Source organism: Trachemys scripta, chromosome 2 (assembly GCF_013100865.1).
Source record: "Trachemys scripta elegans isolate TJP31775 chromosome 2, CAS_Tse_1.0, whole genome shotgun sequence".
NCBI lineage: Eukaryota > Metazoa > Chordata > Testudines > Emydidae > Trachemys > Trachemys scripta.
In genome coordinates this window covers 34,533,909-34,551,283 of record NC_048299.1, presented here as the reverse complement: position 1 = coordinate 34,551,283, position 17,375 = coordinate 34,533,909, and the positions used below count along the sequence as shown (strand labels likewise).

At 44.3% G+C, this 17,375-nt stretch overlaps 1 protein-coding gene across 1 annotated transcript; it reads left to right on the top strand.

The window, feature by feature from the left end:
- The first annotated feature begins 5,958 nt into the window (after nt 1–5,958).
- Nucleotides 5,959–8,744, top strand: OTUD1 (OTU deubiquitinase 1). The gene has a single exon (XM_034760263.1). It carries the CDS (start codon nt 6,201–6,203, stop codon nt 7,458–7,460), a length of 1,260 nt encoding a protein of 419 aa, XP_034616154.1. The 5' UTR covers nt 5,959–6,200; the 3' UTR covers nt 7,461–8,744.
- Nucleotides 8,745–17,375: the final 8,631 nt, after the last annotated feature.

Below are 17,375 nucleotides of genomic sequence, written 5' to 3'. Positions count from 1 at the left end.
GGCACCCATTGTCAGCTTCTAGCTCCCCAACTGTTGCCTTTCTGGGTAGTAACCCATGCCTCTCTCCCTTTTGACCAGGGTATTTCCGGACTGTCCAGTTCCCTGCCTTCACTGTGTCATTTCGTGCACAGATTGTTGCCCAAGGATGCCTGCTTGCTTTCTCTTCAGAGACGGCTAACAGGTGTAATTGCTATAGTTATAAGGTACCATATGGCACTTACTGTGCAAGTCTACTTTATTCTTAAGATAAAAAGCATTACAGAGAAATATATTAAAAACAATAAAAGAATCTACACACATGCTAATAAGCTTACAAGAGTTCACCCTAACATGGATTCTGGCAGGAGAAGTCCTTCAACCTCCATCCAAGATGATTCCTTATGGTTACAAGTTCATCAGAGTTTGAGCTCAAAACAAGCACTCAGTCTTATGAGGCCTGAGGAGGCCCAGTACTTCCAACCCTATCCTAAGGACTGGGGTCCTCTGTGGATCATGGGTCCTGTACATTTGCTGCATCAGGAAGAAGGCCATGAGCCAGTTTAAAATCAGGCTATTTATACAAAAACCCTTTGTCTGTTGGTCTGTGGATAATCCAGTTTGAGCTAGTATATGCACACTTTTCCAAAGAGGTGGCTTCTCTGGAGATGTTACAACCTGAGTGAAATTGCCTAATCATCCCCTGCTGTTCTCTCATTTTACCTTTCCCATGGATCTACATACAATCAGAGGCGGATTAAGATTTTTTGAGGCCCTGGGCACAAAGAATATTTAGGCCCCCACACCTCCCTGCCACGGGGCCCTGCCCCTGCTCCTCCCCTTCCACCCAAGGCCCCGCTTCCTGGCCTGGCTGGAAGCTGGTAAAAGCTACCCAGGGAGCCAGGGCCACTGTGGGGAGCCCTGGACCCTCTTTCTTCTTTGGACAGTGCGCCCTGGGTGGGCCCAGCCCCCTGCCCAGAGCAGGTGGGGGATCTGGGATTCCACACAGCTGCCCAGGCTCCCTGGGCAGCTCTTACTACAGCCTAGGGTGACCATATGTCCCATTTTAGCCGGGACAGTCCCTTTTTTAAGCCCTGACCCAGACATCCTGACTATTTCGACAAAACTGGCCATTTGTCCTATTTGCTACCGCCCAGTTTTGCCAAAAAGGGGGGAGGAGGAAGGGATGAGTGGCAGGGCAAGCGGGGGGCGGGGGGGGGGCGGCAGAGGGGCTCTGACCAGCTCTGTGCAGGAGGAGGGGGAGAGGCTCAGGCAAGCTCTGTGCAGGGGGAGGGAAGCAGAAGGGCTCAGGCCAGCTCGGGGGTGGGGGGAGGGAGGCCAGAGGGGTTCAGACCAGATCTGCGAGGAAAGATGGGGGTGTGTGCAGAGGGGATCGGATCAGTTCTGTTCAGGTGGAGTGAAGAAACGGTAAGAAGTGATGAAGAAACTCTCAGATGCTTCATACTAACTGAAGAGTAGCTATTTATTGCCCTCTGACTGGGAAAATTCTTAATGTGTAATCATTTATTTGTCCAGGTCTAAAGGGTCTTAGCCGCTGGTCTCACTAACTATATTTGAAGGGAAGTTCAGAACATTCCAAAATATAAAAGTCATTCTCTAACTTTCAGAGAAGCTGTAATACTCTATGTCCTTGAAGTACGTTCCCAGCAATGCCCCTGGTTTACTGTGACATCACTATTCATTCTAAAAGTATCAACTTTCCAGGCATGCCAGGTCAATCAAATAATTTGGACATGAACTAGTGCCTAGTATTCCTTTTATATTTCAACTTCTGAAGTGGTAACTGTGGGAACATATTGGCCTTGTAACTCTTCACTGTAAACAGGGCTGCCCAGAGGATTCAGGGAGCCCTGGGCAAAGCAATTTTGGGGGCCCCTTCCATAAAAAAAAGTTGCAATACTATAGAATACTATATTCTCGTGGGGGCCCCTGTGGGGCCCGGGGCCTGGGGCAAATTGCCCCACTTCCCTCACTCCCTCCGCCAGCGGCCCTGACTGTAAAATGTCCCCAGTACTACAGTGAACTTCCCAAATGTGTAGACATGTTAATGTTCTCCAAAATTAAAGATTCTATGAGAGATGGGACAACTGTCTCTCTTAAATACCTAATATTTTTAAAGTATCACAACTTTTAACAATTTTCTTCAGCCTCTCCTTTTATCTTTGTATAAAGTCAACTAGGAAATGCTGAGTCTAGTGTCAAAGTTTATCCTTTATAGCAGGGGTAGGCAACCTATGGCACGTGTGCTGAAGGCGGCACGCGAGCTGATTTTCAGTGGCACTCACACTGCCCGGGTCCTGGCCACTGGTCCGGAGGGCTCTGCATTTGAATTTAATTTTAAATGAAGCTTCTTAAATATTTTAAAAACCTTATTTACTTTACATACAATAGTTTAGTTATATATTATAGACTTATAGAAAGAGACCTTCTAAAAACGTTAAAATGTATTACTGGCACACAAAGCCTTAAATTAGAGTGAATAAATGAAGACTCGGCACACCACTTCTGAAAGCTTGCTGACCCCTGCTTTATAGAAATACCTAATGAAATGCTATGTTGTACTATTCCAGTAGCTATGCCCTCAGCTGCAGAGTATAGGAATAAAGGAAATGGTTCCCTGAAACTAAGCCAACTGATAACTAAAGAAAAAGTTGCTATTTTTGATAAAGTAGTGATAAATTAACTCCCCTAGCTGAATCTTCTTTAATTTTTAAATAGAGTATAAGAAAGCTAAAAGAGGAAAGAGGAAAAAGAGGTCACTAGTACCATTTAAATCTTACTGTATTAAAGTTTTTAGGGGTCTGCCCCAATCAGATTATTGAAACTCTTTAGGAGGCATTTGATTTGTGGGATGAATTCTGGAGAAAATTTTAGAATGTAAAAAACAAGGTTATGAAGTATCTGTCCAAGGTTACTGGTGTATACCAGTTCCCAAATTTTATTCAGCAACTGATAAGAATAAATGTTGTTGTAAAAATTTGATCTTACAGTAAGCGGGTGATACTTGGTCAATGTGTCTGTCAGAACATAATCAGTGGAGTGTACATACACTGTGACACTCTCCGTGGATGGAGAGATAGATATGCGTCTGATAATACCTACGGTGAGGTAAATTGGGGCAACTTGATTCCAAGACATTATGGACATAGATAAACCAACCATGAATCATTTTGGGAACCTACGTTTTCAAATTACATTGTTTCCACACTTCTATTAGTCGATGACTTCTAGTTTCTTCTTGTAGGGGTCCTCATTGGAGACAAAGCAGTATGTGTATAGGGATACGTATAGAACTAATCATTGGATTTATAACAGCATATACAATTTCGTGTGTGTATTTTCTACTTAGATTTACAAGAGGGAACTAAAAATGGGTTATACACAGAAGTCTTTGGAAGTTGATGTGTTTGAACTACAGGATTGGGCCTATGGAGGGGTAAAGAGGGGGAAAAAGGGAGGTCAGAAAAAGAGAAAACAGAAAGTTGTATTTAAAATAAGGGAATAATTAAAACCGTTTTTAAACTGATAATAACATGTTGATCAAAGATGGAGTTTGGAATCTGAGAAACAGAACAGTACAGAGTGAAGATGTTTTTTACATACAGAAGTTATGCAAGTATCAGAGGGGTAGCTGTGTTAGTCTGGCTCTGTAAAAAGCAACAGAGAGTCCTGTGGCACCTTTAAGACTAGCAGATGTTTTGGAGCATAATCTTTTGTGGGTGAATGCCCACTTCGTCGGATACAAGTAATGGAAATTTCCAGGCTCAAGTATAAATATGCTGGCAAGAATCAGTCTGGAGATAACGAGGTTAGTTCAGTCAGGAATGGCAATATACAAAAACCTGTAGGAGAACACTTCAACCTCCCTGGCCACACAATAGCAGATGTAAAGGTAGCCATCTTACAGCAAAAAAACTTCAGGACCAGACTCCAAAGAGAAACTGCTGAGCTTCAGTTCATTTGCAAATTTGACACCAGCAGATCAGGATTAAACAAAAACTGTGAATGGCTAGCCAACTACAGAAGCAGTTTCTCCTCCCTTGGTGTTCACACTTCAACTGCTTGCAGAGGACCTCACCCTCCCTGATTGAACTAACCTTGTTATCTCCAGACTGATTCTTGCCAGCATATTTATACCTGCCCATGGAAATTTCCATTACTTGCATCCGACGAAGTGGGCATTCACCCACGAAAGCTTATGCTCCAATACATCTGTTAGTCTTAAAGGTGCCACAGGACTCTCTGTTGCTTTTTACAGAAGTTATGCAAGTTCAGGAAAATCAATACAATTATTGAGTATGTTCACGCTGTTGTACTTGCACTCCTGCAACCTTGGGCAGTGAAGTGCAGAAAGGTTACTAGACAGGTCAATTCATGGTGCAATGTGGGATACCCACAGAAAACTACTTGAGCTGCCCTATTTATTTATTTTATTTTATTTTTAAGCATAACAAATATATTGATTTAACTATGGAAATCTATTGATGGGAGACAAATATGTATGTGGATGCATGCCTGCTCCCACTGAAATAAGCAGCTATATCACAGTATAATTTTTGGGTGTAGATCAGGTCTAGGTAAAGACACGGACTAAGGCAATGAATGGAGGAATTGAGCTAGAGCTGGAGGTAACTAGGAAGTTATAGAAAGGAAACAAAAGTCAGAGGAATCATGGAACTTGAAATCACCCATGGCAACATTAATGGAATGGAATAAATGGAAGAGTGAGAGCCAGGCAACTTCCAGGAGGAGCCAAAAGGAGAATAGATGACAGCCACACACTGGGAACCGGGAGAGAAGAGAGAGATTAAGGCCTTATCTAAACACATTTGTTAAACCAGGACCAACACCTGTGTGGGCTAAGGTTACCACCTGTCTTGGTTTTACTTGGACAGTCCTTTTTTTTGGATTCTGTGTCTGGGTGCCCTTTAGGGATGCCAGGTGCCCGGTTTTTGCCCGGAAAGTCCAGTTGAAAAGGGGACCTGGCAACCCTAAACAATGGCATCCAAATCAAAAGTCTAGTTACTGCATCAGCCCCTGCTCGGCTGGGGCTAACTCCTACCTCCAGGCAGGCTCCTTGAGAGGATCCAGCAAGCAACAGGAGTAGGGAGGGAAAGGAGTAAGTGACAGGGATGCGGCCTTGGGGCGAGGGGGCCTTAAGGGCCTAAAAAGGTAGCAACCTTAGTGTGGGCACTCTTATTTCAGGTGAAGAGTGTGGCTTATTTTGGTTTAGCTTAAATAAATCCTTAACAAATTTAAAATAAATTGAAATATGCCTGGTTTAAACTGAAATTGTCCACAGTCTCTTGCACCAGTTTAACTGTATGAGTTTAAAATAACAGTACAGAGGAGCTAGAAATAGGAGACAGGTGCACAGAAAAGAAGGCAGAAACAGAAAGTGTAAGGGGTAGAGACAGGTTTTTCTCAGAACAGGGAGGTAAAGGGACATGAGAGAGGTTTTGGATCAAGGTAAGCTTCTAAGATCTGAAACAGGAGCTGCAGAGCAGCAGAGGAGATGGGAAAACAGGAAATGGGAAAAGAGGTGCCTATTTTGACCACACCTAATTTCCACCTCCCTCTTCCCTTTTTCAAATGTCACTTTGCTTAGCTTTCTCGGCCGATAGTTTAACAAACCTGAACTTCATTGATATTTGTGTAGGGTCTTAACCACCCCAACAAAGACCAAATTATATGCTAGGATTTGAAGAGCCCAGCAGCACATGCACCGAGCCTGGGACTCTGGTGACACTGACAAACACATCCCTGCCCTGGAGACCTGCACGGCCCCACTTACGGCCAATACACTGCACAGCCCGGGACAGCGGCCGGGCGCGCTCACGGCTCTGGTGGGAGGGGGCAGGCTTGCCTTTCCGCGGTGGCGCGGCTGTGCGCGGTGACGTCACAAGGGGACGCCACCAGGCCCCGCCCTCCGCATTCCAACGTGCCGAGGGAGTGAGGTAAACAAGGCCCAGCAGCCCCGCCCGCCGCGGCCCAGCAACTTCCAGAAGGGCCGCGCGCGGGCTAGCGAGCGGGGGCCGCCCACAACTGTGGCGCAGCAGGAATTGCCGCCCTCCCGCCGCACTGCGGGCGGGGTGATGCCCCTGTTTATTTTTACCCGGGCGGCTCATCCTCTCCGGCTGCCCGAGCGCGGCCGCTCCCCGCCCTGGCCCCGCCTATAAAAGGCCGCCCGCGGGGGGCTGAGGATGCAGCTTTACAGCTCCGTGATCACCCACTACCCGGCAGCGGGGGCAGCAGCGGCGGCAGCAGCAGCAGGCGGGGCGGGCGTTTTCAAAGTCTCCCTGCCGGCGGGGCCCCCCTCTCCGGACGCAGCGAGCGCCGCGGGCCAGAGCCCGGCCGCCGAGAGCCCCGCTAAGGAGAGTCTGGTGCCCGGAGGCAGCGGTGCCGCCATGACTGCCTTCTCCTCCTGCCTGGAGCTCATGCCCGGCGGGCCCGCGGCGGGCCCGGGCGGCAGGCAGGCGGCGGCCCCGCAGTACAGCTCCAGCGCGCAGATCACCGTGAGCCGCAGGAGGCCGCTGGAGCGGATCGTGCCCATCCGCATCGTGCAGCGCCCCGAGCACCCCGTTGAGCTGGCCCCGGCCTCTCCGCAGAGCCGAGCCTGGCTCGAGGGCATCCTGGAGAGCATGAGACAGGCCGGCGGGGACGCGGAGGCCGCCGCAGCCCCGCACCGCCCGGAGGAGCCCAGCAACCACAGCCTCCGCCTCAGCGAGCACTGCCAGGCTCTGCAGGCGGCGGCCAGCGCCCAGCCCGACCCGGCCGCCACCTGCGGCGAGGAGAGCGGCGGCCAGGCCCTGCCCCTGCCCTGCTCCCCGCTAGCGGAGGAGGAGGGCCCCAGCCCGAGGAGGGGGCCGGAGCGGAATGAGAAGCTGGCTCTGTACCTGGCCGAGGTGGAGAAGCAGGACAAATACCTGCGGCACAAGGGCCGGTTCCGCTTCCACATCATCCCCGATGGAAACTGCCTGTACCGCGCCATCTGCAAGGCCGTATACGGGGACCAGCGGCTGCACAGCGAGCTCCGCGAGCAGACTGTGCACTACATCGCCGACCACCTGCACCATTTCAGCCCCATCATCGAGGGCGATGTGGGCGAGTTTCTCATCGGCGCCGCCCAGGACGGCGCTTGGGCTGGCTACCCTGAGCTCCTGGCCATGGGGCAGATGCTGAATGTAAACATTCATCTCACCACGGGCGGCAGGCCAGAGAGCCCCACCGTCTCCACTATGGCCCACTACCTGGGCCCTGAGGACCCGGCCCGGCCTAGCATCTGGCTGAGCTGGCTCAGCAATGGGCACTACGACGCTGTGCTGGACTGTGTGTGTCCCAACCCGGAGTACGAGGCCTGGTGCAGGCAGACTCAGGTGCAGCGGAGGCGGGACGAGGAGCTTGCCAAATCCATGGCCATGTCACTGTCGAAGATGTACATCGAGCAGAACACCTGCTCCTGAGACTTCCTAGTCTAGAAGCTCAGAGCCCTACTCCAGGTCAAGAGAGACAGTTTGCACCGGCCATGGTGGTGATGCCTTAATCCTTCATAAAGCAGCGGTGCCCTAGACTGAGGAGCCTCCATACAATATTAAACTGTGGGGGATGACAAATCCAAACTTGTATTTGTAATATTCTCTTGTATAAAGCTAACCCTGGATTATTTGGAAGCGGATTCTCCATGTATATGTGGTGTTTGTTTGTTTGGTCCCCCCTCCACCCCCAGTTCTCTATTTTCTAGAAGAATGTATTTTTTGCACATTATTTTTTTTAAACTGTTACCTCCATCTCCTACATCTCATGTTGGCCTCTGGCTTTCAGCTGTGCAGCCAAAAAAGTTTGTAAGAGGTTTATTTTGTAAATATGGTTTATGATATACCAGGTTGGGTGTTGGGGGGGAGGGGGGTTTTGTTTGTTTGTTTGTTTTTTTTCCTGTGATTTGACCGATACAACTTAAACTACCAAATGAAATTGGTGTCAGCCAGTTTGAATGTTAGCTGGACCGACTTTCCCTGATTGTTGGAAAGTAAATAAACTTTATCTAAACAATGGTTTGCATAAAAGTGCAGAAAACTTTTAAATAGCTACTTCAAAAAGTTTTTGATTGCCTCAAGCACAGAACAAGTCTTATAAGCCTGTTGGAATGTAGCTATTCATGAATGGTACAGGGAGCAATTGTGACTCTTCTGTATTTAATTACTGTTTAGAGTAAATTGGCCTCTGGTTGCTTGGGTGACTCACCCATTGTTCCATTTATATTTTATTCAATTGTAATAATATACATTTAATGTAGAATGTTGTGATAAAATAATAGTTTGTAATTTTGGCAAGAATTGGCTGTACCTCAGTATTTGGATTTCTGAGTGTGGGGTTTTTTTGTTTTTTTTTTTTAATGCCTTTTCTTTGCCCCATGGCACTTGCATTGCATCAGCAGGCTGTTATCACAACATTTTACTCCTTTTGATGTTGTTTTCTAATCAAGAATATAATGCACTCTCTCCTATATTATGTAAAAAGTATTTAAACCGAGACTTGTATGGTTTGCTGGGTCAAACATTAAATGTTTTCAACCTGAGAGCTATCTTCTTTAATCTCCTGTTAACTTTAATTTGTTAGACATATTTATTAAGTAATGCAGTTTGTACTTTTTTATTTTGTAATATTTTGTGATTTTTTTGAATTACTACTGTACTTGTATAATAGGAATATTCTTAGCTAAAATGGAATGAATAAAGTGTATAATTTTATGTTTTTTTCATAAGAGTAAGAATTTAAAGAGTTGCACAGTGCTGTTTGTTTATGTCTATAGAGGATTGTTTTGTCTCCTGCGGTCACACATGGGGGGGGGGGGGGAGACAACAAAAAATGACTACAAAGATTCTGGGTTTTGGAGGGGTATGCAAAAATACTGGATCTGCAGGTTTAATAAAACTTTTTGTATAAATAGCTTAAGCTTTTCAAACTCAAGTAATGATGAGGTATTCTACAGTATATCTTATGAGCCACATTTTTTTGTATTATGTATCGCTGATAGTTTAATGTATAGAAAATACAGAAGTCCATTCTTAACTGTGTTGCACATCAAATAAGTGTCTGAATAAGACTAGAATTGAGATATGAAATGGTTCAAGTCAGAACAGCTGCAGGATCAGTAGCAAGTAGCATTGGGTATGTCTACATTGCAATAAAACACCACCTGCAGTTAGTCCAGGTCAGCTGACTTGGGCATCATGGGGCTATAAAATTGCAGTGTAGATCTTTTGGGCTCTGGGACTCTCCTCTTAACAGCAACTCAGAAGCTGGGCTCTGGCCCAAGCCTGAATGGCTACACTACAATTTTATAGCCTGAGACCTGTGGAGCCCTAGTCAGCTGAGCCAGGCTAGCCACAGGTATCTTATTGTAGTGTAGACATACCCACTGGGTACTATTCTCTACTCTGGAATTCAATGGCGTTTGTGTCTTTTACAACTGTGACACTATAATGTATTGTAGACTACCTTCTGGCTTTGGTCAGCTGATGAACAAGATGAGAATTCTACCAGTAGATGCCAGTCCACTTGTGTTAGATCGTAGACTTTATTGAATCTCCTGTAAGGGGAGAGAATTCTGAGATAAGTAAGCTCAAGGCAAAAATGTATGCACATATTATATTTAAAAGAAACAAAACATTAAGCTGTAAGAATGATTACTAGGGAAAACTAGATAAGATGGCAAACTTTAAGGGCCCAAATTTTGAGTAGTTCATTACTAGGTATCTAAATAATTTTCTAAACTATAGTAAACAACTGCTAATGATCACACAAAGAATGATCAGCTATTGATGTAGCGTGAGTTCGAGTGCAATATACTGAATAACATCTCTAACAAAGCTCCTGGAAGCATTCCATGCCTAAACAACTTATAAAACCCTCCGTTTCCTTTTAGGGCCTTTAAAATCAGAAGTTGTCTGTTTCAGCTCTGCTGTGCTATAGCAGTTGCAGCTAACTTGGAAGCCTCTAAAGGAGCAGAGGGGCAGGTAAGCTAATAAAGGGGAGTTTAATAGAAATCACAGAAATGCACAATATACAGTAAAGTATAAATAGGCACAAATTGAGTGGTATACTAACTGAACTATACATTACTGATTCCCCTAGGGACCAGTTGCAACCATTCCTTACTACTGTAGTTCTGATGTCACAACAGAGTGCATGCTGGGGTGTCTAATTTTAGGAGATGTGGAGTAGGGGAGGTTCACTTTCAGACTTGGTTATTTTAAAAACTAGTTTGCAATGACATTTTGTATATATTGCTGAGGTAAACTTGCAAATATAAGCATCCAATTCATATTCAGTGTGCATCTACTATAAAAGAGGTATTTGAGTTGAACTTGAAGACTGAACCCCCACAAACTAGAGACAAAAACATTTTTATCTCCAATGTTTCAAATTCAACCTGGGCATTGAGACTTCTACACCTGGAGTTCTTTGCCTATGTAACTCTGCCAGTATCCTGTACCCGCAGAGTGCTCCTATTGTGGACAAAAAAGTGCAGGTTTGCTTGTAAGAACCTCAGTTACGGACACCTCAAGAATGGAGGTTGTAACTCCTGAAATGTTCGTAACTCTGAACAAAGTGCAATTCAGGCTCCAGATCCAGCAGCTGATGGTCCAGGCCAGGTTTCAGCAGCTGAGCTCCCTACTCAGCACCCCAACATCTTGCTGTAAGTGGCTGCTCCTGTATGGGCGGGGGGAAGAGGCAGCCCAGATGTACCTATCTTTAAGATGCAATACAGGCACAATAAAGTATTTGGGGTTTTTTGGTTTTGTCTCTGCTGCTGCCTGATTGGTTGCTGTCCAGTTGACCAGTCAGTCCGTAACTCTGGAGTTCATATCTTTGAGGTTCTGCTATATAGTGATATCTACACTAGGGACTTTTACCACCATGTTATGTCGGTCAGGGATCACACCTCTTCACAGCCCTGACAGACACAAGTTTGTACTGTTAAAGCTGAGTCCTGAGTCAACTGATTATTGTTCTCATTTCCCACTCCCACCTTTACGTAACATCACCAGTAATTTAGGGAGGACAAATGCCTTTGATTGCACGTGTGCTACCCTGTTGTCTTCAGTTATACCTTCAGTTAACTATTGGTGCAACCCAGTTAATTTGCAGTTAATCCATGCAGCAGTCTGCATCTCCTGTCTGGGGGCATGCAAGCCGCTTGCACCCACAACCGTGATCAGGGAGAACTGCTGATGAGCCTGGTGCCTGTCCCAGTGGACAAGGCTGGGGGCGCACAGCCACGCTGAAGGAATTGCCCGGGCTGGGTGCTGGCTCCTGTGACCAGCGGCCCAACGTACTGCTGCTTTTGCTGCTGCAGTTCCTGGTAGAGCCCTGCAGCTCCACATATATCCGCTTTAAATCCCTGGATATCTGCATCCATGGATATAAATTTTGTATCCTCGCAGGGCTCTAGCAGTATATTCTTTCTTGTTTGTACTTTTCTGTGCCCTAATTACAAGGGGTTGTGATTAGTATGTAGGTAATGAGGGCACAAAAGAAGGCATTGAATCAACTTTGGCATTGGGGATCTTTGTGAGTGGCATTTTTAATAGCTACCAAAGTGATTAGTGAGCAAAAAGTGTGTGTGTGTGTGTGTTAGTATATTTAAAAGAACAACACTTGTCAGATGTAATATAGTCAGAATATTGTAACTCCAAAATATCTTTGAGGTGGGACTTAAGTTGTGAACAGTTATAAGAAGAGAAACTTCTCAGTTCAGACTCTTTAATAATACTTAATGTGTTTCATAAAATGTAGTGTATTATATGTAGTAACGAATGAAAGAACATAAAAGTGGCTTTTCTGTTTCAGGAACTGGTTCACTTCTAATTTGTAGTCTATTTTTAAAATTAGTATAGCATATCTGCTGAAAGAAGACAGTACTCATATCCGATAATATACACTGCAAATTCTATGATTCATAGGGTGACCGGATGTCCCGATTTTATAGGGACAGTCCCAATATTTGGGGCTTTTTCTTTTCTTATATAGGTGCCAGGTATGTGCCCGCCCCTCCCTCCCTGATTTTTCACACTTGCTATCTGGTCACTCTAATGATTCAGTATTCCACCTGGGGAAATTTTGTGCTACTGCAGCAAAATGCCCCTCCTATCCTCCCCTCCCAACACACACATACTGCAGCTTTTCTTTGCTTCCTTGCAGAAAATGGTTTCTGTGAGGAAGCAAAGAGAAGCTGCACCAGTACTCACTCATCCCTCCCTAGCAGCTCAGACCCATCTGTTGGGGGTGGGGAAAGAGGTAAATCACTTGCTGGAGGTGGAGCTGGGGATGCTCTGGCCGCCCAGGCACATGAGTCCCAGCTGGGGTGGGGAGAGCACGGAGATGGAGTTCCCTTCCCTGCACGGAACAGCTGGGGCTGGATCAGATCAAGCCCCAGAAACTTCCCCTGGCTGCAGGAAGTTCTGTATTGTGCTTGGGGGCGTCTGGGGAGTGAGGCTCAGTGGGGGTTGGGCAGATGGGGAGCCGCTTCCTGTACAGTAATCCTTCCCCCACCCGTGCACCCAGAATCCCCTCCACTGAGCCCCCTCTGCATCAGGAGTCCCCTGCCCCCAGACCCCGCTCTCACAAAGCCCCCCCAAACCCTCAACCCCTGCATCAGGACCCCCACCCTACCCCATTGAGCCCCAACCAGCTGCATCCTGACCCCCCAAGTCCCTCTCACCTTCACCTGGACTCCCCTGCAGAGTCCCATTCCCCCTGCCCCCCTGAAGCCTGCACTGAGACCCTGTGCATCCAGATTCCCCACTGCACCCAGACCTCCTACAAGCTGCCTGCACCCAGATTGCGCCACACACAACCCTGGTACTCTTGAGGGAATTCTGCACCAAAAAATTTAACATTCTGCAAAGTTCAGCGTATTTTAATTGTCAAAATAACACAGAAACACACTAACAATATAATCACACCATTTTCAATTATTTTGCTAATTCATTTCAAAATATTTGTCAGCAAATAATTGAAAATGGTAGGATTATATTGTGTTATTTTGACAAAGTATGCAGAATTTTAAATTATTGAGTGCAGAATTTTTAATATTTTGGTGCATAATTCCCTGAGGAGTATATGATGTACAGCTATGCCAGCTCCCTTATCTTGCATCATCAGTAAGGCTTTGGACCTAAACCTTCAGTTTTGCCGTACAGTAGAGGTTCTCAAACTGGGGTTCGGGACCCCTCAGGGGATCACGAGGTTATTACCTGGGGGGTCACGAGCTGTCAGCCTCCACCCCAAACCCTGCTTTGCGTCCAGCATTTATAATGATGTTAAATATATTTAAAAGTGTTTTTAATTTATAAGGGGGGGGGTCGCACTCAGAGGTTTGCTATGTGAAAGGGGTCACCAGTACAAAAGTTTGAGAACCACTGCCGTACAGCATGAGCTACATTAGTTGGGAACAAGAGACGGCTGTTATGCCAGAGTTGGGGATGGGCAATGGGGGGCTATATGCTGGATCGGGGGTGGGTGGGAAGTGTTATGCTATACAAAGCACACGGAATCTTTTCAGGGGGGAAAAGGCAAATACACCGCATTTAGTTAGCATATGCTTTTTAGTCACACACACACTCACACTCTCTCTCTCTCTCTCCCTCCCCTGCCAGTTGATGTTTATAGTTACCAGTCTGTTGTAGCTTGAGTCAATCTAATGGCCAGTTAGACTGAGCACAAGCTGGGTTCTGTCAGTTGCGATCTGAAGCTCTGAGGCTTTGCAGAACTGAACCCAGAATTCCATGGCAAAACACCCCAGTTTTATAATTGTAAATTCCCATTTGAGTCCATGCATTTTGCAATGTCATCCTGTAATCATTAGTCCTTAAGTGGTGTTAGTCTTGGGGTTTTCTGCTGTTATCATTTGATGGTTATTGTTGGGCTTCCCATCATTATCTCCTATTTGTTGTCTTGCCTTCAGGGGTGCTGCCTCACCTCTGAGGTCCTCAATGCTGCTAGCATGTTTAGCTTCAGAGACAATGGATATTTTCTGATTGTCTCCTGGTCTTTCCAAGTCTCTCACTTTTTCTTAATCATTTGGACATTTGTGATGGCTTTCACACCTTCGTTTTCTGATGCATGTATTCCTCATTCACACAAACAATCTCTTACAGAAACCTTCAAAGGTATACAGACAGCAGTATTTTATATTCAGCAGAATACATTGTAAATCAAGCCTTGCTAAATCTTATAACTAAAACAATTCACATTGTGGCTTCTGACTGTCAACATTCCTCCAATAATGGAGAAACGCTATCAGGGCAAATGGAGCCCATCAGTGCTTGCAGACTATTGCTGGACAGTGACAAGAGATGCTCCATTTAATGAATACAAGAGACAAGCCAAGAAGCGCCGAGTAGACACTGAATAGGACTAAACTATGTACATAATAGTTTTTTGCCTTTTGTTTCATAATAAATTTTATTTATAACCCTTTTGCGGATTTTAAAAGTGTTACATAAACAGGACAGGTGAAATATTATCATGTAAAGCAACCATAAACACATGAAAAGACCTAGGTTTACAATTTATGATTAAAACTCTACTATCTACACAATATACATAGACATAAAATGTAAAAACTTAAATATCTTAAAAACAGTAGCCAATCAGTTGTTTTAATTGTCATATTTGAATTCAGCACATCAAAATACATAATAAATAGCACATTTTATCTCTGAAGTAGACGACTTCTCAAAAATTGTAGACCAGTGTTATAAAATTCTGCTCCTATAGAAGCACAGCTCTCTCTCTCCCTCCCACTCCTGGAAGTGAGGGCACTTCTGCCCCATGTGGTGATCAGGACAGCATGTGCTGCTGCTGCAGGCTGATTTAGTGTGGTGTAGGCCCAGCTCATTAGACTGTTTGTTTGTGTTCAGTTGTTATTTTGGCATGCTGTCAACTTTCCTGATTAACGCATTTGACAGAAGGGAAATGGTGATTTAACACATATCTCTGGCCAAAAACTTCATATGTGGTGGCGGTGCTTCACTTGAATCAGTTCTGGCTTCTTTGTTTTTCGCTTGAGGTTTTTTTGTTTTTATTTTTTTTCTGTTGCACGAATGACCCAACGATCCATTGTAATACGAGAAAAAGCAAAACTGCGATTGTGGTACATGCTTATAATTAAATATGCACAGTGCATTGTAGCAAACGGATTAATGTACAGATGGCAACAACTTTTTATAATGCTGTGCTATCTTAGAAATCTGTCAAAATGCACAACGCCATCTGAGGACCTGATATGTCTGGAGGAATCCACTTTACTAGTTATTCATTGCTGTGTGTAAAATGTACACAATAAGTTTTTTTCCCCCTAAAGCTTCTCGCATCTCCCACCCCGAAAACATTCTGTTCCTCCCAGTTTGAGAACCTCTGCTTTAGACCATGGAGCCCACCCTATTGACTATCAAAGGCCTCTTGCAAAGACTGGTAGTGTGAGAGCTTCTTGAAAAAAGTGTTAGGTAACCTAGATATAGGGTTGCTATAAGCAACTTGTGTAACTTTGAAAAGGTAATTAATTATGAGTACTCGTGGTGTGTTGCTTAAGAAACAGTCAGTTAGGCAGAGGCGACTTGCTTTAGGAACTAAAGCTAATGCAAGTCAAGTGCCCCATAGTGTGCAAGCTTACTCTGTGGAAAATATTTTAATACCTTTACATCCTCTTATTTTTCTTGTACCTTGAATTTAACACTTCTGACCAGTAATTGCAGAATAGCCTCTCTTTCGTGACTTACAATAGAGGCAGAGTGTATATGATATCTTGGGGAGGGGAGGAGTGTGCGTGCATATATGCATGTATTCCTGAAGATGGATTTTTGTAACAAAATGTCCTGTATTTTAATATTGGCTAGAAATAAGGTAGGGTGGGATTTTCAAAGCTCTGTGACTTGGGAGCACAAGTCCCATTGAAAATCCCCTCCCCTACACAGCAGGTTGTGGCAACACAGGGCACAGTAAAGACAAATGTTGAAACAGTTAATTTTTTTCACTTTACTTTTAGGGGTAGGAGAAATGTTGTTTACGTCAAATTATGTGATGTGCCTGCTTCACTCAATAAAAATAATGTACATGGATTAGATTAAAAAAATACTGTTGTAATTTATGGGTGCTCCAATAAGTTAGGAGATTTAAAATGTTTTTAACTTTTGTTCATTTAATGTTTTTAATTTAGGACTACCAGCCAACTTGATCCAAATACTTCATTATTTGGATCATCTTCTTTCTACACACATAAAGGATCAGATACCACTCTTGGGCATGTTTGTGTTTTTTGCTGCATTTAGTTCTTTTCATTTTTCAGCTTTACACTTAACCAGTGATGTAGGACAGCTAAATGCCTGGGTCCAGATGCCTGCTCTGCGTGGGGTTTAGAATTTACTATGCTTTGCCTACTTAATATGTCCAAGAGTAGCCCTTACTTTTCCCATGACTGCTAACATTCACTCTTTTACATAGGAACTTTTGGAACTAATACACAATTATCTCTGGAACGCCAGTAGATATTCCTTTGTATATAAATGTATAAAAAAGGATCAAAACTAATTTTTATAAATGTTGTCTTCTATATAATGATTAAAAGATAACCAATTCATGTGTTTACATGAATTGTTCACCTTTCCTTTAAATTTCTACTGCACTGAATTAGGGTACATCCAGGAGGAACTGCCTGTTCTTACATTTTACACCTCAAGCTAGGATTGAAAGAAAAATTCTGTCAAACTGGTCATCTTACCAAATTCCATTTAGGACTCTTAGTCATTTAAATGTTTGCTAAGTTAAATTAACCATCTCATATAATTTAGAAGTTGATAGAGCTGTTGTGCTGCTTACCATGGCGAGGAGGGGTAGAGGCGGTGCCCAGAATAGGGCAATTACGAAAGTTGTTTTGTTTTGGAAGAGAGTTACATCAGTATATGTAACACAAAGACTGCCAATCTGAAGGAATTAGTGAAGTTCTCTGTTTATTGTTAACATTTAAGTGATTCTTGTACACTGAATTATTATGAGCCATATTGCTACTTGTAGAGATTGGGTCAGGGTCAAGAGGCCTAAGCCTGATAATTTGGCCTAAGCCTGAACTCAGATTTAATTGATATCAAGGAAATCTTGAGTATTCCCGACATTTGTTTCTATCTTAAGTACTTATATGTCCCCTGTTACCACAGTATCGGCCCACCTTAAGCTTTTTAAAATAACTTTTTAATTGATTTTCATAAAGCAAGAAACAATGAAAAATACAAAACGCTAAATTACTTACAGCTTGGATATGTTTCCAAATATCACATGCTTTACAGGATCTCCAAGAAAATTAATAAATTGTAAAAGAC